This window comes from Ranitomeya variabilis, chromosome 2 (assembly GCF_051348905.1).
Source record: "Ranitomeya variabilis isolate aRanVar5 chromosome 2, aRanVar5.hap1, whole genome shotgun sequence".
NCBI lineage: Eukaryota > Metazoa > Chordata > Amphibia > Anura > Dendrobatidae > Ranitomeya > Ranitomeya variabilis.
The window spans coordinates 285546199-285567902 of record NC_135233.1 but is presented as its reverse complement, the minus strand read 5'-3'; the positions used below and the strand labels follow the sequence as shown (position 1 = coordinate 285567902).

Genomic DNA, 21704 nt, shown 5'->3' with positions numbered 1-21704 from the left:
ATAGTTTTTATCGTATAAAAGCGCCAAAACATAAAAAAATGAGATAAATGAGGTATCACTGTAATCGTACTGACCCGAAGAATAAAACTGCTTTATCAATTTTACCAAACGCGGAACGGTATAAACGCCTCCCCCAAAAGAAATTCATGAATAGCTGGTTTTTGGTCATTCTGCCTCACAAAAATCGGAATAAAAAGCGATCAAAAAATGTGACGTGCCCAAAAATGTTACCAATAAAAACGTCAACTCGTCCCGCAAAAAACAAGACCTCACATGACTGTGGACCAAAATATGGAAAATTTATAGCTCTCAAAATGTGGTAACGCAAAAAATATTTTTTGCAATAAAAAGCGTCTTTCAGTGTGTGACGGCTGCCAATCATAAAAATCCGCTAAAAAACCCGCTATAAAAGTAAATCAAACACCCCTTCATCACCCCCTTAGTTAGGGAAAAATAAAAAAAAAGTATTTATTTCCATTTTCCCATTAGGGCTAGGGTTGGGGCTAGGGTTAAGGCTACAGTTAGGGTTGGGGTTTGGATTACATTTACGGTTGGGAATAGGGTTGGGATTAGGGTTAGGGGTGTGTCAGGGTTAGAGGTGTGGTTAGGGTTACTGTTGGGATTAGGGTTAGGGGTGTGTTTGGATTAGGGTTTCAGTTATAATTGGGGGGTTTCCACTGTTTCGGCACATCAGGGGCTCTCCAAACGCGACATGGCGTCCGATCTCAATTCCAGCCAATTCTGCGTTGAAAAAGTAAAACAGTGCTCCTTCCCTTCCGAGCTCTCCCGTGTGCCCAAACAGGGGTTTACCCCAACATATGGGGTATCAGCGTACTCAGGACAAATTGGACAGCAACCTTTGGGGTCCAATTTCTCCTGTTACCCCTGGGAAAATACAAAACTGGGGGCTAAAAAATAATTTTTGTGGGAAAAACAAAGATTTTTTATTTTCACGGCTCTGCGTTATAAACTGTAGTGAAACACTTGGGGGTTCAAAGTTCTTACAACACATCTAGATAAGTTCCTTGGGGGGTCTAGTTTCCAAAATGGGGTCACTTGTGTGGGGCTTCTACTGTTTAGGTACATTAGGGGCTCTGCAAACGCAATGTGACGCCTGCAGACCATTCCATCTAAGTCTGCATTCCAAATGGCGCTCCTTCCCTTCCGAGCCCTCCCATGCATCCAAACGGTGGTTCCCCCCACATATGGGGTATCAGCGCACTCAGGATAAATTGGACAACAACTTTTGGGGTCCAATTTCTCCTGTTACCCTCGGGAAAATACAAAACCGGGGGCTGAAAAATATTTTATGTGGGAAAAATTTTTAGTTTTATTTTTACGGCTCTGCATTATAAACTTCTGTGAAGCCCTTGGTGGGTCAAAGCGCTCACCACACATCTAGATAAGTTCCTTAGGGGGTCTACTTTCCAACATGGTGTCACTTGTGGGGGGTTTCTACTGTTTAGGTACATCAGTGGCTCTCCAAACGCAACATGGCGTCCCATCTCAATTCCTGTCAATTTTGCATTGAAAAGTCAAACGGTGCTACTTCCTTTCCGAGCTCTCCCATGCGCCCAAACAGTGGTTTACCCCCACATATGGGGTATCAGCGTACTCAGGACAAATTGGACAACAACTTTTGGGGTCCAATTTATCCTGATACCCTTGTAAAAATACAAAACTGGGGGCTAAAAAATCATTTTTGTGAAAAAAAAAAAGAATTTTTATTTTCACGGCTCTGCGTTATAAACTGTAGTGAAACACTTGGGGGTTCAAAGTTCTCACAACACATCTAGATAAGTTCCTTGGGGGGTCTAGTTTCCAATATGGGGTCACTTGTGGGGGGTTTGTACTGTTTGGGTACATCAGGGGCTCTGCAAATGCAACGTGACACCTGCAGACCAATCCATTTAAGTCTGCATTCCAAATGGCGCTCCTTCCCTTCCGAGCTCTGTCATGCGCCCAAACAGTGGTTCCCCCCCACATATGGGGTATCAGCATACTCAGGACAAATTGGACAACAACTTTTGGGGTCCAATTTATCCTGATACCCTTGTAAAAATACAAAACTGGGGGCTAAAAAATCATTTTTGTGGAAAAAAAAAAAAAAAAAAAAAGAATTTTTATTTTCACGGCTCTGCGTTATAAACTGTAGTGAAACACTTGGGGGTTCAAAGTTCTCACAACACATCTAGATAAGTTCCTTGGGGGGTCTAGTTTCCAATATGGGGTCACTTGTGGGGGGTTTGTACTGTTTGGGTACATCAGGGGCTCTGCAAATGCAACGTGACGCCTGCAGACCAATCCATTTAAGTCTGCATTCCAAATGGCGCTCCTTCCCTTCTGAGCTCTGTCATGCGCCCAAACAGTGGTTCCCCCCCACATATGGGGTATCAGCATACTCAGGACAAATTGGACAACAACTTTTGAGGTCCAATTTATCCTGATACCCTTGTGAAAATACAAAACTGGGGGCTAAAAAATCATTTTTGTGAAAAAAAAAAGAATTTTTATTTTTACGGCTCTGCATTATAAACTTCTGTGAAGCACTTGTTGGGTCAAAGTGCTCACCACACATCTAGATAAGATCCTTAGGGGGTCTACTTTCCAAAATAGTGTCACTTGTAGGGGGTTTCAATGTTTAGGCACATCAGGGGCTCTCCAAATGCAACTTGGCGTCCCATCTCAATTCCAGTCAATTTTGCATTGAAAAGTCAAATGGCGCTCCTTTCCTTCCGAGCTCTGCCATGCGCCCAAACAGTGGATTAACCCCACATATGGGGTATCAGCGTACTCAGGACAAATTGTACAACAAATTTTGGGGTCTATTTTCTCCTGTTACCCTTGGTAAAATAAAACAAATTGGATCTGAAATAAATTTTGTGTGAAAAAAAGTTAAATGTTCATTTTTATTTAAACATTCCAAAAATTCCTGTGAAACACCTGAAGGGTTAATAAACTTCTTGAAAGTGGTTTTGAGTACCTTGAGGGGTGCAGTTTTTAGAATGGTGTCACACTTGGGTATTTTCTATCATATAGACCCCTCAAAATGACTTCAAATGAGATGTGGTCCCTAAAAAAAAATGGTGTTGTAAAAATGAGAAATTGCTGGTCAACTTTTAACCCTTATAACTCCGTCACAAAAAAAAATTTTGGTTCCAAAATTGTGCTGATGTAAAGTAGACATGTGGGAAATGTTACTTATTAAGTATTTTGCGTGACATATATCTGTGATTTAAGGGCATAAAAATTAAAAGTTGGAAAATTGCGAAATTTTCAAAATTTTCGCCAAATATTCGTTTTTTTCACAAATAAACGCAAGTTATATCGAAGAAATTTTACCACTATCATGAAGTACAATATGTCACGAGAAAACAATGTCAGAATCGCCAAGATCTGTTGAAGCGTTCCAGAGTTATAACCTCATAAAGGGACAGTGGTCAGAATTGTAAAAATTGGCCCGGTCATTAACGTGCAAACCACCCTTGGTGGTGAAGGGGTTAAAGGGAATCTGTCACCCCCAAAATCGTATATGAGCTGCGGCCACCAGCATCAGGGGCTTATCTACAGCATTCTGTAATGCTGTAGATAAGCCCCCGATGTAACCTGAAAGATGAGAAATAAAGGTTATATTATACTCACCCAGGGGCGGTGCCGCTGCGGTCCGGTCCGATGGGCGTCGCGGTCCAGGTCCAGCGCCTCCTAGCTTCATATGATGATGTCCTCTTCTTGTCTTTTTGACGCGGCTCCGGCACAGACGTACTTTGCCCTGTTGAGGGCAGAGCAAAGTACTGCAGTGCGCAGGCGCTGGGAAAGGTCAGAGAGGCGCAGCGAATACACACTGTAGTACTTTGCTCTGCCCTCATCAGGGCAGACAAAGTACGCCTGCGCCGCAGCCACAGTAAGAAGACAAGAAGAGGACGTCAACGTATGAAGATAGGAGGCGCTGAACCAGACCGCGACGCCCATCGGACCCGGACCGCAGTGGGACCGCCCCTGGGTGAGTATAATATAACCTTCATTTCTCATCTTTTAGGTTACATCGGGGGCATATCTACAGCATTACAGAATGCTGTAGATAAGCCCCTGATGCCGGTGGCCGCAGCTCATACACGATTTTGGGGGTGACAGATTCCCTTTAAGAACGACCTTTTTTAGAGCTTGGATGCTGGATTGAGAGTGATGCTCAACTTGTCTCTTCAGAATTCCCCATAGGTGTTCGGTTGGGTACAGATCAGGAGACACTTGGCCACTGAATCACTTTCACCCTGTTCTTCTTCAGAAATGCATCTGATGCGTGCTTTGGATCATTGTCATGTTGGAAAAGTGAACCAAGAGTGATGGTAGCATCTTCTCTTTCATTATAGAGCAGCACACCTGTGATTTCAAGATACTATAAATGAAATATAGCTCCCCATCACCAGCAACACTCATGTAGCCCCACATAATGACACTGCCACCAAGTTTTACTATAGGCACCATATGTTTTTATTTGTGCTGATCATGTTTGCGATGCCAGTTTTGAAGACATCAGTTTCAAAAATATTTATCTTGGTCTTTTCACTCCAATGTATGTATTCCCAGAACGCTTCATATTTTTCAGCATGGGCTCTGCAAAATTGTAGGTGTTTTTTGTGCATGGGCTTTAGGAGCAATGCTATGGAGTTGGAGTCGGTTTCCAATATGGTGGAATAAAATATACTGACAAAGAAAATATATATAATAAATTGGGTACAGTAGTACAATGCAGGATGTGCTGAATATTTTTTCATAAGAATTTTGGAAAGTTATGAAATTTCCTATAAATGTCTGTTCCATTCCTGATCTAAGGATCTCGGCTTTTAGTTGAGATAAATCAGTGCTGCAATTTATGTACATGATCAGTAATGAAGCTCCTCCTCTACAGATCAGAGGCAAAAGCACTGGGAAGGAATGCCTGCACTCATCTCAGAACTGCTAGAGTAAATAGGAAAACAGGATTAGGGCAAGTAAATAGCTTGATTACTGTATTATAATGGTGATGAAAAGCATGATGTTACCATTTTACTACTGTAACATTATCACTTTAACAGGAGCCATGTATGAGCGAGTTGAGTGGGATGTTTGGCTTAACGACTCCACAGCCCTGTTTAGGAGAGGCTCCTTTTGTAGACAACACCCATGCCTGCTATTCGTCTGCAGTGTACGTCGTATTGTGTCACAGGAAACACTCATCTTGCTTTTGTTTCCTACTTATTTAGCTAGCTGCAGTGAACTTGCATGTCAATTTACTTTAACCCTTCTCAACAGAAGACGCTCCTGTTTAGGTGCTATCTTCCATGGTCAGCCTGGATGTCTCTGTGAGATGGATGAAGTTCTATCTTTGTTATATTTTGTATCACTTTTTGACTTGTAAGTACAGCTTTGCTGATCTTCTTGTAGACTTCACCTTTCTTCTGTAAAGAGAGAATTTTCTTTCTCAGCTTTTGTGACATTTCTTTTCCATGTGTTGCCATTGCTGACAGCATAAAATGGGAAGGGGTTTTCTTTATTAAGTAGCGCCCTTTTATAGTGAACCATCTAATAATGGACACCTGTTTAACAAATAATTAGACTTGCCCATGGTTGAATTCTTGTTAATTAGAATTTTGTAGTCTAAACTTTAACTTTGGTCCTATGACATTCATTGGCGTATACTCTTTTTGCAACATGACCTTGTATGAATTTGTTAGGACAATTACTTTATTGGCCATGCAAAATAAAAAATCTGGTTTCCAATCAATGGCCCACATTTCTGGGAGTATTTTGCAGTATGGTATCCCTTAGAAAATCTTCATTCTAAAAGGAAACTAAAGGTTTTTGGACAAATCTGTTGGTTTGTACTCATTTATGCTGAGCACTGTATATTTGAAGCTAACTGCGGCAGCATCTAATGTATGTGGAGTGAAAACCCAAGACAGAAACAAAAATGAACATATACCTTGCTCTAACTAAATATGAAAAAGCTATAGTGCAAGGTGCCAATGAGTTGTTAAGGTAGCATTGCTGCCATCTTATTCCTCCTGTGAAGACTAGGCTTAAAAATGCTGTAGAAAAAGCAATCAAATCATCTTATACAACCCAACATGTGGTCAATAAGACCTCACACAATTCTATTGATGGAAAAATAAAAGAGTTAGGAGTCAGACAAAATGGCAACACAATTATCTTGAAGAAGGGAAGCAAAAAACAAAAGCGTAAAAACTAAAGTGAGCTGCTACGAGAAAGGGGCTAATTGTCAGCACATAGAGCCCAGAAGTCCGGAGTCCCATATTCCTCCTCACACATATAAGAAATGGTCTATATGGAGCCGTGACTAAGCAAGTGTGCTGCTGCTTCATACATGCTTCGTGCATTGAACTCTCCTGTCTCCATATCAACATAGCTACTGAACCTCAAAGATGGAAGTAAAATTAAGCATCGATCAGTAAACTGTGTGTATGGGTGAGACAGCGACAGATGAGGAAATAGAGGGCACACTGTGATAGATCTCACTTGTGTTTCAGAATCTGCTTTGTACAAAATGTTTAGAAGTTGCTCTTTGTGCTGTCATTTCTTCAAAGTTTATTTTCACATTTTAACTTACTAATAAGAGATAACATCATGAAAAAGAATCTGCTTCACAGAAACATGAGGTTACGTCTTGAGGACACTGGTGGACAGTCTCTGCCAAATAACTGCGCGGTCCTCGGAGGGTTTGGGCAGAGTTTGGAGAAGCTCTCCAATAACTGTAACTGAATCCTTAAAAAAATAAATAAATAAAATTATTAGTATAAAATGGAAATAGACAAAGCACAGCAACAGTAATGGCAGCCACAGCAGATTTTCCCATTCATGCGTCTGTCCTTACTGCACAATGCTGGTGCAGAATATTGAAGCTCCTAGCAGGCCTGACACGTGCCCGGATGTATTGGTAGTGTGCCCTGCAGTAAAGCCGCGTGTGTTTTTACAGCAAATGGCTTTTTTTGTTGGTATGGTGTTACACAGTGAAACTCATGTTTTTAACATATTTTACCTATTATTTCCTTGCAAATGAAAAACACATTTACTTTGTTCACATGCCAAACTAACATTGCCTACTGTCATGTGTTAAAACGACCCTGGGTAAATCCTAAAACTATTATTAAAGGGAATCTGTCACCAGGTTTTTGCAACCTAATCTGAGAGCAGTATAATGTAGAGACAGAGAGACTCTGATTCCTGCAATATGTCACTTACTGGGCTGCTTGCTGTAGTTTTGATATAATCACTGTTTTATCAGCAGAAGAAAATCACTAGAAGACTAGTAAACCTGCAGCCAGGTAGTCAACCATATTTATAAACTCTGTATAATCCTGCCCACACCACTGATTGGTAGCTTTCTGCCTATACAAAGTGAACACAGCAAGCTGACAATCAGTGGTGTGGGCGGGGTTATACAGAGCTCAGCATTCAGAGAACTGCTAGATCTGCAGCAGAGAAAACTTTGATTTTATTACAAATAGAGCACTCAGTCCAGTAAGTCATACATCGCTGGAATAAGGGTAATTTCTCCTACATCATGCTGCTCTCAGATGGGAACAGGAAACAGGAACACATGCTCTTTTGTGTCTTCAAGTTTCTCGGTGTTGTGTGAACATGTTCCTACAGACTTGTTCACTGTGCAAGTAGCCCATGTGTTCCTGTTTCCATAATTGTTCTCTTGTGTCTACAAGACTAGGGAGTTACCCACCACTCCTCTTGGGCTATCTGCACAAAAGCTGTTCCACTCAGCATGTCCACATGGACTTTTCCTCTCTGAACCCTGTTCACACAGGTAATGTACAGATGATCAGGTTTTTAAATACATCAGATAGGGATTGCATACATCAGTTAGGACTGCTCTGATATGGGTATACCTTGACGTTTGGTGGAGCAGCTTAGTATACATTTTTTGCAAAAATGTATCAACCACATACCGTTTTTTTACATCTTTTTACTAGCACTTGCAGATTACTGTGATTTTTTGAAACGGAGTGTTTTTGGTTTTACTATGCTCTTTTGTGTCTTCAATGCTCTCAGATGGGGTATCAAAAACTTGGTGAGTTTCCCTTCAAGAAGACTTAGTAGTTGTTTATGACTGCAATTTTTATTTAGAGAGGTTGTTTCCTGCTTGGCAGGGTGTGGTGTGTGCCTGATGATTGACAGTTCCAGACGGCGGCCCAACTGAGCCGCTAGCCCAAACTGTGTGCGCTCAGTTGTTGCTAGCAGAGGAGTGAAGGGCCACTGAAGTTGGCTAGACCCTTGCAAGCATGCACTGTTTGTCTAGGAAACAGACTTCAGTTTAACCCCTTCATGACCTTGGGATTTTCCGTGTTCGTTTTTCACTCCCCTCTTTCCCAGAGCCATAACTTTTTTATTTTTCCGTGAATTTGGCCATATGAGGGCTTATTTTTTGTGGGACGAGTTGTACTTTTGAACGACGTCATTGGTTTTAGCATGTCGTGTACTAGAAAACGGGAAAAAAAATTCCTAGTGCAGTGAAATTGCAAAAAAGTGCAGTCCCACACTTGTTTTTTGGTTGGCTTTTTTGCTAGGTTCACTAAATGCTAAAACTGACCTGCCATTATGATTCTCCAGGTCAGTACGAGTTCATAGACACCTAACATGACTAGGTTATTTTTTACCTAAGTGGTAAAAAAAATTCCAAAGTTTGCTAAAAAAAAAAAAAAAAAGCGTCATTTTCCGATACTCGTAGCGTCTCCATTTTTCATTATCTGGGGTCGGTTGAGGGCTTATTTTTTGCGTGCCGAGCTGACGTTTTTAATGATAGCACTTTGGTGCAGATACGTTATTTTGATCGCCCCTTATTGCATTTCAATGCAATGTCGCGGCGACCAAAAAAACGTAATTCTGCCGTTTCAAATTTTTTTCTCGCTACGCCGTTTAGCGATCAGGTTAATGCTTTTTTTTATTGATAGATCAGGCAATTCTGAATGCGGTGATACCAAATATGTGTAGGTTTGATTTTTTTTTTTTATTGATTTATTTTGATTGGGGCGAAAGGGGGGTGATTTAAACTTTTATATTTTTTTTATTTTTTTCACATTTTTTTAACTTTTTTTTTTTTTTTTAACTTTTGCCATGCTTCAATAGCCTCCATGAGAGGCTAGAAGCAGGCACAGCACGGTCGCCTCTGCTACATGGCAGCGATCTGCTGTTCGCTGCTATGTAGCAGAAAATCAGGTGTGCTGTGAGCGCCGACCACAGGGTGGCGCTCACAGCTGCCGGTGATCAGTAACCATAGAGGTCTCAAGGACCTCTATGGTTACTATTCTGAAGCATCGCTGACCTCCGATCATGTGACGGGGGTCGGCGATGCCATCATTTCCGGCCGCCCGGCCGGATGCGGTAGTTAAATGCCGCTGTCTGCGTTTGACAGCGGCATTTAACTAGTTAATAGGCGCGGACAGATCGCGATTCTGCCCGCGCCTATTACGGGCACATGTCAGCTGTTCAAAACAGCTGACATGTCCCGGCTTTGATGCGGGCTCACCGCCGGAGCCCGCATCAAAGCGGGGCTTCTGACCTCGGACGTACTATCCCGTCTGAGGTCAGAAAGGGGTTAAAAACAGGCAGGGAAATGCTTTATCTTACAAAAAGAATTAGCTGTGATCCCCTGCTGCCCTATCTGTACACTCTTTCCTGTCCTCCCTTGCCCAGGAGCTGTGGTATGATCAGACCATGTTCCTGCATGTCAGACGCAGCCATTACACAGTACACAGCAGGGACTAAGATTATCTCAGCACAGGAACATTTTATTTAAACACAGCCAATTGTAGAAATTATTATTATTCCAAGATCTATTGATTGAAATCAACTTTAAAATTAACTTTGTTTGTGGGGAAACCTCTTTAACTCCTTAAGATCTGTTTTCCACTCAAATGTCATTGGCCTCTGCCCAATTATAATGACGTACGTTACAGAAAGAGGTCACTGTGGATTTTACATGCTGAGTGACTGACCTTCCAGCTAAATGACTTGTAAGGAGGTGAAAAACTTGCATTCATGCAGCCATTAAAAGATCTAACTATACCTTGCTACACTTGTCTTCCCCCAATTTCTTATGGAGTAAATCAGCTTCTAGTTTTGTCGTTTTCAACCTAATAAAGTGACATTTAGCCAGTTCAGATTGTTTCTTGCAGCAGTCAGGGCAGGCGGCAGGGTCATGTATCTCAGTCCTAATTACCTGAAAAATAAAATGTCATTATTAGTAATAATCTTCACTGATAGAAATTATTGCCTAGATGAGAGACGATCCATCAAGGAATAATCATGCGACAGTCGTTATTTCCCAATATGTGAATATTTACCTGGTTTATGGTTTCTGTCATACGCTGTAATTCAAGTCTGCTCATGATTTCATGGGGAACAGGACAGGACTGATGGATGCTTATTGCTTTGCGAGGATGGGTTAGCAGTTGGTCTTTTTTATGTCTGTGATTTTTTGGTGGTTGGCGCAAATGTTTTATCTTCAAAGTGCAAAAAGACTGCAATGCTTGAGTCCGATTGCCTGGAGATTGTTTGTGAGCAGCTGTAAAAAGGGACCAAAGACAGATGAGAACAAGTAACCACTACATGTGAGAATGGGGGCAAAAATATCATTATATGATTCAGTTCACTACTATTTTTAAGATTCCTGTTTGCCGTCAATGGATTAAATCTATTCTTGATTACATTCAAAGGTTTAATACCAGTCCAATTAATGCAAGTGTACATCACATTAAAGGGAATCTGTCAGTTCCCTATACCGATTACACAGGACGATGTGGCACCGAAAACAATGATTTTTTTGCAACGCACAAAAGGTCATTTCACCCGATGAATGAGCATTTTGCTTCGTCATCAGCAACCTGTTTACAAAAAAAGATCATTGCGAAATGTGTATTCTTAAGAACACTCATTCACAATTATCAATATAAATACAGCTTAAGTCCTGGACAACCAATAATTTAGCTCACAAATCTCTCCAAAAAATACAATTCAAAGTTTGTGAACAAACCCTAACACAATGAGTTATCTAAGGCTATTTGCCCATGGCGTCTTTTTCCATCTGAAATCCACCAGAAAATAGTAGTTACTCACCGATAACGGTGTTTCTCTGAGCCCATGACGGCACCACTGAGAGAGGGGATCCGCCCACCAAGGACAGGAAACCTACAGATAAAAAGGCGGTGCCTCTCTCCCGCATCAGTTGTTTACAGAGCATGAAGGGAATATCAGGTTAATGATTTACAAATGTTTCAACATTACTAAACCTTAATAAAGATACCGCGTGCTTAAAGATTATATATATAACTAAACATTATAAGAATGTGCACACCCACACGTGAGGGAGGGAATGTACGGGTGCCGTCATGGGCTCAGAGAAACACCGTTATCGGTGAGTAACTACTATTTTCTCTGTCCCCCATGACGGCACCACGGAGAGAATTGCAGAGACTGTACATTAGGGAGGGACTACCGCTTCCAGAACCCTTCTACCAAAGGTAAGGTCTGAAGAAGAGTTTAAGTCCAACCGATAGTGCCTAAAGAAAGTTGAGGGTGAAGACCAAGTAGCAGCTCTACATATCTGGTCTATTGTTGCTCCGGCTCTCTCTGCCCAGGAAGCCGCCATCGCCCTAGTTGAATGAGCTTTAACTTCCCCTGGAGCTGGCATCCCGCTTGAGGTATACGCGAGGTTGATGGCATCCCTGATCCATCTTGCCAATGTACCCTTGGAGGCCTTTTTGCCTTTCCGAGGGCCCTGAAAACACACAAAGAGAGATCCTTCCTCTCTACACTCTCTAGTAGCCTCCAGGTAATGGATGAGACACCTTCTAACATCCAATGTGTGTAGTGATTTTTCCCCCTCGTTTTTAGGGTTAGGACAAAAGGAGGGAAGAGAGATCTCTTGGGACCTATGGAACCGGGAGGCCACTTTTGGTAAGTATGCCGGATCAGTTTTTAATACCACCCTGTCCTCCAATATTAGCGTGAAGGGTGGCCCAGCTGACAAGGCTTGTATGTCGCTAATTCTTCGGGCTGAAGTGAGGGCTACCAAAAGGGAGGTTTTAAAGGATAGAATCTTTAAGGGAAGTTCTTTTAAGGGCTCAAAGGGGGTTTTCGAAAGGGCTGTGAGAACTAGATTTAAATCCCACTGAGGGGCTCTACGTAAGGGTAGAGGTCTAGACCTTTCTGCCGCCTTAACGAATCTGGAAACCCAGCAATTTTTTGCCAGATTGTAATTAAACAGAGCCCTAAGTGCGGCAATATGAACCTTCAGTGTATTAGTGGCTAGGCCTTTTTCCAGCCCATTTTGCAGAAATTCTAACACTGATTTGAGAGGGATTCCCTCGGAGACTTTAGCACCTGAGGAAGAGAGGAATTTTTTTTCCAGATTTTGCCATACTGTTTAGTAGTTGTTAATTTCCTACTTTTTAAGAGGGTTGATACTAAACCTTGAGAAAAGCCTTTCTCTATCAGTAACCCCCTCTCAAATTCCAAGCTGTCATGTGTAACCTCGCTACCTGCGGGTGTGATACTGGTCCCTGGAATAGGAGGTTGGGTAGGTCTGGGAGTATCCAAGGGTCTGTTATGGACATTCTTCTGGCTCAGGAAAACCAAGTTCTCTTCGGCCAGAAAGGGGCAATCAATATCACCCGGGCGCTGTCCTCCCTTATCTTCCTCAGAACCGCTGGTATCAGTGTGATAGGGGGAAACGCATAAGCCAGTTTGTGCTTCCAAGGAATCAGGAAGGCGTCCAGCGCCACCGGGCTCCCTGCTGGGTTTATGGAACAAAAGGTGGTCACCTTCCGATTTAGGTTGTTTGCGAAGAGATCTATTGTCGGAGATCCCCACATCTCCGTTATCCGATTGAATATGGACTGGTTCAGTTCCCATTCCCCCTGTTTTAGACAGACCCGACTTAGGTAGTCTGCCTTGAAATTGTCCACCCCTTTTATGTGAAGTGCCATCAAGGATGCTAAATTGTTCTCGGCCATCTGTAAGATTGAATGTGTTACTTCCATCAGTGGTTGAGAGTGGGTTCCCCCCTGATGGTTTATGTAGGCTACTACCACCCTGTTGTCTGAAAACAATCTTACATGATGTGAGCGAAGGGGTTTTTGGAATTCTGTAAGCGCGTATTTTACTGCTAGCAATTCCTTCATGTTGGAGGATGCTTCTTTTAAGTCGTCTGACCATGTCCCCTGAACCACTAGATCGTGTAGGTGAGCCCCCCAGCCGATGGGACTTGCGTCTGTGGTTACCACCTTTGACACTGGGATTACCCATGGTAGTCCGCGGCCCAGATTGCTGTTTTTTGTCCACCAATCTAGTGAGAGAATTGTGTTTGACGAGAAGGTGAACTGACTTCCTAAATTTCCCTTCAGAAAAATTTCTTCTGCTAATATTTGCCATTGCAGTTCCCTTGTATGTGACTGGGCCCATTGGACGGCAGAAATGCAGGCTGTCATGGACCCGAGGAGAGACATTGCCTCTCGAAGCGATATGGAGGGGAGATCTCTTGCCCGGGATACTAACCCTACCATCTTTTGGATTTTTTCTTGGGGTAGGCGACATTCCTGGGAGATGGAATCCAGCGTGATCCCCAGGTACTCCTGAATCTGATTCGGTATTAGTCTGGACTTCTTCAGATTCAGAAGCCACCCCAAGCATTCCAAAGAGTCCATAACCCTCTCCAGTTGGTTTTTGCAATGTTGGGGAGAGTTGCCTATTATCAGGAAGTCGTCCAGATATGGGACGATTAGGGTATTTTGTATTCTCAGGTCTGCCATAACTTCCGCTATCAATTTGGTGAATACCCGTGGGGCTATTGCGAGACCGAACGGGAGGGCTGTAAACTGATAATGCTTTATCATCCCTTCTATTTCGATTGCCACCCTGAGGAATTTTTGGAAGTCTTTGTGAATGGGGACGTGGTAGCATGCGTCCTTTAAGTCGAGCACTACCATGAAACAATGCGGAAACAACATTTTGACTGCTGTCTTTATTGTTTCCATTTTGAAAGGTTCCACAATCAGGTGTTTGTTTAACCCTTGTCAGGCTGCATAATTTTACAACCTTAACAGGCTGCATAGGTACAATTGTACCTTCACATATACCTCCACTGTGGGAAGACTTTACTTGGTTTCAGAAACTAAAGTTCATTCAGCTACAAATGTTATGCTGATATCTATTGTTCAGTGTTGTTACTGGTCACTTATGTTGCTGTCAATTAAGTTAATTCAAACTGGGAGTGGCTTCTACTTGTCTTCCTGCCTCCCTCCTCTCATTAGCCATTTTGCTGTTCATCTCATTGCTGTGAGCACACATTTCTAGGCTTGTGAAGTCTTCAATTTCTTGGAAACGAAGGTAGGAAAGTCTCACAGCATCTAACAGCCAGTTATACCTTTATTCTCATTATGTGGGGACAGAACAGTCAAATTGTCTTTCAGCCTGGACTTGGCTTACATATATTTTGTATGAAACTTATCACTATAGGTATAATTTTTATACGAAAAATGGATAATAATTAGTATCTACATATTGTTTTACGATGTTTTATTTATATTCAGCACAAAATACGAAGCCAAAATTCATCTAGCAAGTCATCATGAGTGATAGTAATGCTGGATCTAGTTTCCGCCATAATCCAAGAAAACGTGTTTGCAGGTTAGTATAATTTTGTGAAAAGCCAATAATGTAGTATTTCGGAAAATTATTTATTTTACATTTTTTCATATTTACAGATTTACGTCTGACGAAATAATGCGAATGCTAGAAGAATCTGATTCTGAGCATGAGGATGAACCATATGTTGCATCTGATGATGAAAACTATGTACCACAAGTGGATGTTACTGAAGAAGATTCAGACATTGAACAAGAAATGGTCATAGAGCATGAAAATGAATACGAATCAGACGAAAGTGTTGAGGATGATTCTGTGCCTCAAAGTGCAGGCGACATTTGTAGAGATGTCACGAAATTTCAGCCCTCTACGTCTTTTCAAAAAAAAGTTATTGCAATTTTAAAACGGAATAGTTACAATTGTACCTATTCAGCCGGATAAGGGTTAAGTTTTTTAAATTGATAATTGTCCTGAAAGACCCGTCTGGCTTTTTCCTGAGAAAAATCGGAGAGTAGAACCCTCTCCCTTTTTCCTGGAGGGGGACCTCTCGAAGGACTCCTTTGTTCAATAATGTTGTGACTTCCTGTTCCAGAGCTATCCGCTCCTGCGGAGAAGCTCTCTGAGATGTCACCAGGAAGGACGGCTGAGGGAACGTGAGAAATTTGAATTTCAGTCCCGATCGTATCAAGTCCAGAATCCAGGCACTGCTGGTTATCTTTTCCCAGGCTGAGAGGAAGAGGGACAATCTTCCTCCCACCTGGGGCAAAAGTTCATTGTGAGGGTTTTTTGGTATCGGTGGGGCTCTTGTTGAAAATGAACCCTTTTATTCTTATTCTTTTTGTCTTCCCACCTGTCCTGTGCCCTAGGGGGCTTTCTACGGAAAAATTTTTACTCGGAAAAGGACGTTTGTAAGATGGGTATTGCAGGACGGGAAAGGACTTCTTTTTGTCCCCTGCTTTCTCCAAAATGTCATCCAGAGTGGAGCCGAAAAGAAATTCTCCCTCACAAGGAATATTACAAAGTTTTGCCTTTGTTAGGAGGTCTCCGGGCCAACATTTGAGCCAGAGGGCTCATTTGGCTGCATTGGAGAACACCGCCGATCTGGCCGAAAGCCTGATGGAGTCTGCTGACGCATCGGCCAGAAAAGCGGCTGCCCCCTTCATTACCGGTAGGGTATTTAGTATACTGTCTCTGGATACTTTTATCATTAAGCTGAGATTCCAGCTGGTCAAGCCACACCATAAGGGAGCGGGAAGTGCAAGCTGCGGCCACTGCCGGTTTTAGGCCCCCTCCTGCTGCTTCCCAGGAACTTTTTAGGAAAGCATCTGCTTTTTTATCCATGGGGTCCTTTAAGACCCCCATGTCCTCAAAAGGTAGGGCAAACTTTTTTGACGCTTTAGCGATTGCTACGTCTAATTTTGGGTGCTTTTTCCCAAAAGGAGCATGTAGGGTCTTCAAAAGGGTATTTCCTTTTGGGCGTAAGCAGGGCCTTTCTCAAGGGTTTTTTCCACTCTTTATTGATTAGGGCTTGTATTTTATCATTAAGAGGAAACGCCCTTCTTTTTTTCTGCTCCAGTCCACCGAACATGATATCTTGGACTGATTTTTTAGTGTGGGAATCAGCTAGACCCATGGTGCTTCTGACCGCTTTAATTAGGGAGTCCGTTTCTTCTAATGGGAAGCAACTACGGCCTCCCTGAGAAGAGGACGATGAAGAGGATGATGAAGAATCAGAGGAATTTGAACTAATCTCCCCGCTATCCGAGTCACTAGAGTCAGATATAGGGGTTTTTTGCTTAATTTTTTTACGTTTTTTACTCTCCTGGAGAGACTTAAAAGTATCTTCCACCTGAGTTTTAATAAGAGTTTTGAGTTCTGTGGCGAACCCCGGAAGCCCTTCACAGAGAGTTTCCTCCATACAGGATTTACATAATCTTTTTTCCCATGAGGCCGGTAAATCTTCTTTGCAAAGTGCGCAGATCCTGTGTTTGGACTTCCCTGCACTCTTCCTTCCCTAAAACAAGCAAGAGAAAGGTAGGCTCTATTAGCTGGAGCATTCACGGAGATCACTCACCACCTGGTGTACCCTCAGTACCGGCTGTGGATGGTCCGTATCGACAGTATGGTGCTCCTTTGATCCGGATGCAGCACTAGAATTCTTGCTGTGCTGAGATCCAGACCACGCTCCAGCTCCACGCCGCTGGACATGAGAGGTTACTTTCCCCTGCTGCCGGCGTTTCTGCTGCTGCGGTGCCTGCGGTCGCTGCACTGGTGAGCCCTGTAATTCGGGGTCACTCATAGCTGCTGGGGAACACTGGCTGGACTCCATTAGAGCAACCAGCCAGGGAGTCAAGCTCCATTTTTAAATATCCCGCACGCCGATATTGGCGCGCTCTCCGACGCTTTGTTCTGCGCATGCGCGAATCCCAGCATGCTCCGCGTCGTCCCAGCAAGCCCCGCGCCGCCCAGAATGCCCTGCTCCGACCAGCAGGCATTGCGGCACCCGCGCATGCGCGTTACTAATCAGGAAGTCCGGCACCACGCTTGATGCTTCCTGATGCGCCGTTCAAGCGTGCATTGTCGCGCCGTGCTCCACCTATGGAGGGACCCCTCACAGTGGTTTTCACGCGGGTGTGTGCCATCTGGAACCCCCACATAGTGAGGATTCCTCTAGGAGCCGCAGCGCTGCTGCTGCGGTCCCTCGCTCACCCTAGAGACCTACTGATCCCAGCGGTGGCGCTTTGGGTGGCCCATCCTAGCCGAGGCAGGGAAACCCCGCTGCCTGAACCGGTCTGACTGGCCCCGGAATTCCAACGATGATCCAAGGTAAGATCTGCTGCAGGTCCCGTCAAGGACAGGAAACCAAACTGATGCGGGAGAGAGGTACCGCCTTTTTATCTGTAGGTTTCCTGTCCTTGGTGGGCGGATCCCCTCTCTCCGTGGTGCTGTCATGGGGGACAGAGAAAAAGCATCACGGAAGAGCCTCATAAAACAAACAGTCAAAACGGTGTTGCTGTGCAGATGTTCTGTCTTATGCCATGTCTGTCATGTTTGGAAACCTTGAAGACGTTAAAAAAATTGACATGGTCATCTTTTGTAAAGGCTTCCTGGCAGAATCTGCCTGCTCTCTATACTTCACAGTGCAGAGCGAGAGCTGCCGCTTAGGAGAACGACCGCCTGTGTTTGCTTAAGTGGCTTCTGCTAAGAAAACTAGGCGCTGCGCTGGGGTGTCAATGATATTCCATACCTATGTTTGGGTTTACTGTTGACATGAAAGCTAAAATTAGTGTGACCTATATTACAATCTTCCCAAGTCTACAACAAATTCTCCAAATAAAAAAAATAAGTTCATGGTTTATAAATTCTTTAAGTGAACCATAGTAACATATGCAGTATAAAGCAGAACTGTTACTTATAAATAAAGGACGTGGAACTGTAAGTAAACCCTGCGGCAATACATAGTACATCATTCACTAAAAAATATAAAACTGACATTAATACTGAAGCAATAATAAATTCCAAAATTGCCCAATGTCACAATGAATGTATAGTCTAGACCAGACATGGGCAAACTACAGTACAGCCAGAGGGCTGAAAGCAGTGGTGTACCTGCACCAGATGCCAGCGCCCTTCCTACCTGGCGTTTTGATTTCAACAATCAGCATTTTCGGGATGGGGATAACTTCCTGATGGCTGGGGGTTTGGCTGCTGTCTCGATAATCAAACCAAATGGAGTGGAGGTCAGTCATGTGAGTATGCGAGTGCGGAGACCAGCAGAACACTACACTACCCATTAAGAATGAATGGAGCGGCAGTGCGCATAAACGATCACCTCTTTAGAACCTCGGGTCTTGGGATCAGTGAGGATCCTAGGGGTCAGACTCCCAGCTATCGGAAAGTTATTCCCTATTCCAAGGTTAGGCGATAACCTACAAACTTTAGAATACCTCGTAAAATGTCACTCTACACTATGTAACAAGGTCGCTTTACGACAGGGCTGTGGAGTTGGTAAGCTAAAGCTCCGACTCAGACTCCTCAATTTCTGACTCCACGACTCCGATCCCACAGCCCTGGTCACTACTGATCACGTACATAAAGTGCAGCACAGATTCATCTCAACTAAAAGCAGAGATCCTTAGATCGGGAACAGAACAGACATTTATAGGACAGTTCAGAACTTTCCCAAATTATTATGAAAAAATTTACACCACATCCTGCACTGAACTACTGTACCCAATGTATTATATATTTTAGGAGTTGGTCCATTTTATACCAACTTCACCAAAATGGGCCATCAACTCCACAGCCCTGGTTTACAATGCATTCTATTTCATACCCAGTCCTCGGAGGAGGTCCTAGGGACTGCTACGAGCTTGTGTAATAAATCCTTTTCCAGCAAGAGTATAAACTTTCAGTATATGTACATACCCTATTATGTGCTTGCTTGAATCAGCATCATTGTAACATGTATTAAAAAAAACATTATAGACTAAAATGCAAATTATATTACAAGAGAAGAGTGTTCTGCTTATTAGGCCTTAATGTGCTAGAGCTATCGACCCCCATTAAAACCTTTATTTAAAGTATTGTGTTATCTTATTAAATTGACTATTAACACCTTAATGCACCTTGTTTCATGCTAGTCTAAAAATAAAAATACTTTAATTATGCTGTTGAATCAGGATCATCCTCTGTTGACGTAAAAACAATTAAGAGGTAATCAAGGCTGCATCTAAGTGCGTAAAACAGTAAGATAAAGCCCCGGGGACAATGGTGAAAGCATCAGGACTGCCTGAAACAAACAGATGCTATTGCACTTGGAAATTGAAGATTACCATAGTAATTGATTTAGCTCCACTTTAACTCTGTTTAAAAAATTAAATAAAACATTTAAGACAAAAGCCAAGATGTAGCATGAAAGAAGCACTAGATAATACTGTTGTTACATAAAGTAAGAAGAAGGTATTCTATGCTATAAGGCTACTTTCAGACTAGCGTCGGGCTCGGCCCGTCGCTGTGCGTCGGGCCGACGTTCCCAACGCTAGCGTTGTCTCCGCCGCACAACGGGGGCAGCGGATGCATTTTTCCAGCGCTTCCGCTGCCCCATTGTGAGGTGCGGGGAGGTGGGGGCGGAGTTCCGGCCGCGCATGCGCGGTCGGAAAAAGCGGACCGTCGTGAGCAAAAAACGTTACATGTAGCGTTTTTTGCTCCCGACGGTCCGCCACTGCACGACGCATCCGTCGCACGATGGTGCGACGTGTGGCAATCCGTCACAATGCGTCGCTTAATGTTAATCAATGGTGAAAAAACGCATCCTGCAAACACTTTTGCAGGATGCGTTTTTTTCGGCAAAACGACGCATTGTGACGGAATGCAGTTAACGCTAGTGTGAAAGTAGCCTAACTGGCCAGTATGAATATTTGTTCAGAATTTGCAAATATGAAAATAAAAGTACGCTATTAACAAAATAATCCAGCTTGTAACTTTTCAGTGGGACAATTCAGTGATTTTCCACAAATTATTTTATTTCACCACACACATTTCTATCTTTGAGAATCGATTCTCAACAGGTATTATGTAAAATCATGTAAAATCATACTAAAGGTAACCTGCCGGCACATTTTTACATACAGAATTAAAGGCTGGATAGGCGCTTGCCAACATAAACTACCGGTAAGTCTTTTTTTTGTAGAGGTCCGATATGACAGGCACGAAAACTAGTGTATAAATCAGACAGGTAGTGCACTGGAACTGCTTCTTCCAAGAGCATAGACATGGCCCAAGTGCACTTAATGTCCGATCTGCAGATGATTTCTCAATCAGATCTCGAAAAAAAAAGTTTTATGTCTAGGGAGAACCAGTACCTATATAGCCATACCACTTCTTGCATATACAAAAATGCAAAAATGTGCTGACAGTTTTCATTTTAAATGAACTCTAAAACAAGGAACATATGATAAAAGCAAGCACAATATTATCTCACTATTTATTAATCTGCAGGATTTTCTGAATATTCCTAAAAAACAGGCTTGTAGATATCCTGCAGAGAACACAGGATTTAATCTTCTGCTAATTTCTTGCCTTTTCGGTCATATTCAAACCTGTGTATTTTCAGAAAAATGGATATCATACTGACCAATGTAAGTGATGGGGCTAGGTTGATGAGCATTTTTCTATAAAAAAAAAAAAAATGCAGTATGTACTAGTCTCTTCCATTGTTTAGATGAGTCTAACAACAGAACTCAAAGGCTGAGCTCACTGCTATGAGGCATGGCAGAAATCAGCTGACATGTGCCAGAATGATGCGGGCTCATATCAAAGTGGGAGACCCGAAATGTCATGAAGGGGTCAAAAATAAAGACCATCTATCTATATAACCATCTAAGTGTCACCTCTGTCTGTTTGTCTGTCACGGAAATCCCGCGTCGCTGATTGGTCGCGGCCAGCCGCGACCAACCAGCGACGGGCACAGTCCGGCCACGAATTCGCCCTTCCCTACTCCCATCCAGTCAGTGCCCCCATAGCGGTTTAGCAGTCTGTTAAACGGACTGCGTTACACCGCGGCATAACGCGGTGTAACGCAGTCTGTTAACGCTGCTATTAACCCTGTGTGACCAACTTTTTACTATTGATACTGCTATGCAGCAGCAATAGTAAAAAGATCTAATATTAAAAATAATAATAAAAAAAAAATTATACTGTATTCTCACCTTCCGGCGCCTTTCCCGCTCCTCGCGACGCTCCAGTCCCAAGAATGCATTGCAGCAATGACCGGAGAGGACGTCGCAGTCTCGCGAGACCGCTACATCATCACGTGTTACTGCCGCAATGCATTCTTGAGACCGGAGCATCGCTTAACGCCTGGGTTGGATCCGGGGACCACCGGAAGGTGAGTATAAACTATTTTTTATTTTAATTCTTTTTTTTTAACATGGATATGGTGCCCACACTGCTATATACTACGTGGGCTGTGTTATATACTGCGTGGGCTGTGTTATATACTGCGTGGGCTGTGTTATATACTGCGTGGGCTGTGTTATATACTGCGTGGGCTG

The 21704-nt window shown here is 43.0% G+C and overlaps 1 protein-coding gene across 8 annotated transcripts in view; it reads right to left on the bottom strand.

Moving 5' to 3' along the window:
- C2H8orf48 (chromosome 2 C8orf48 homolog) overlaps positions 1-21704 on the bottom strand; it is a 56646-nt gene that overhangs the window by 1525 nt on the left and 33417 nt on the right. For 3 of the 8 annotated variants that reach the window (XM_077285074.1, XM_077285076.1, XM_077285073.1), the window contains exons 4-6: positions 10350-10570; positions 10073-10225; positions 4098-6759 (exon numbers count right to left, since the gene is read on the bottom strand). In XM_077285074.1, the coding sequence (XP_077141189.1) occupies positions 6655-6759; positions 10073-10225; positions 10350-10570 (479 nt within the window). In that variant the 3' untranslated portion in view covers positions 4098-6654. Of the gene's footprint in view, positions 1-4097; positions 6760-10072; positions 10226-10349; positions 10571-21704 lie in introns of those variants that run through there. The other 5 variants (XR_013221272.1, XR_013221274.1, XR_013221271.1 and 2 more) reach the window with 3 other exon arrangements.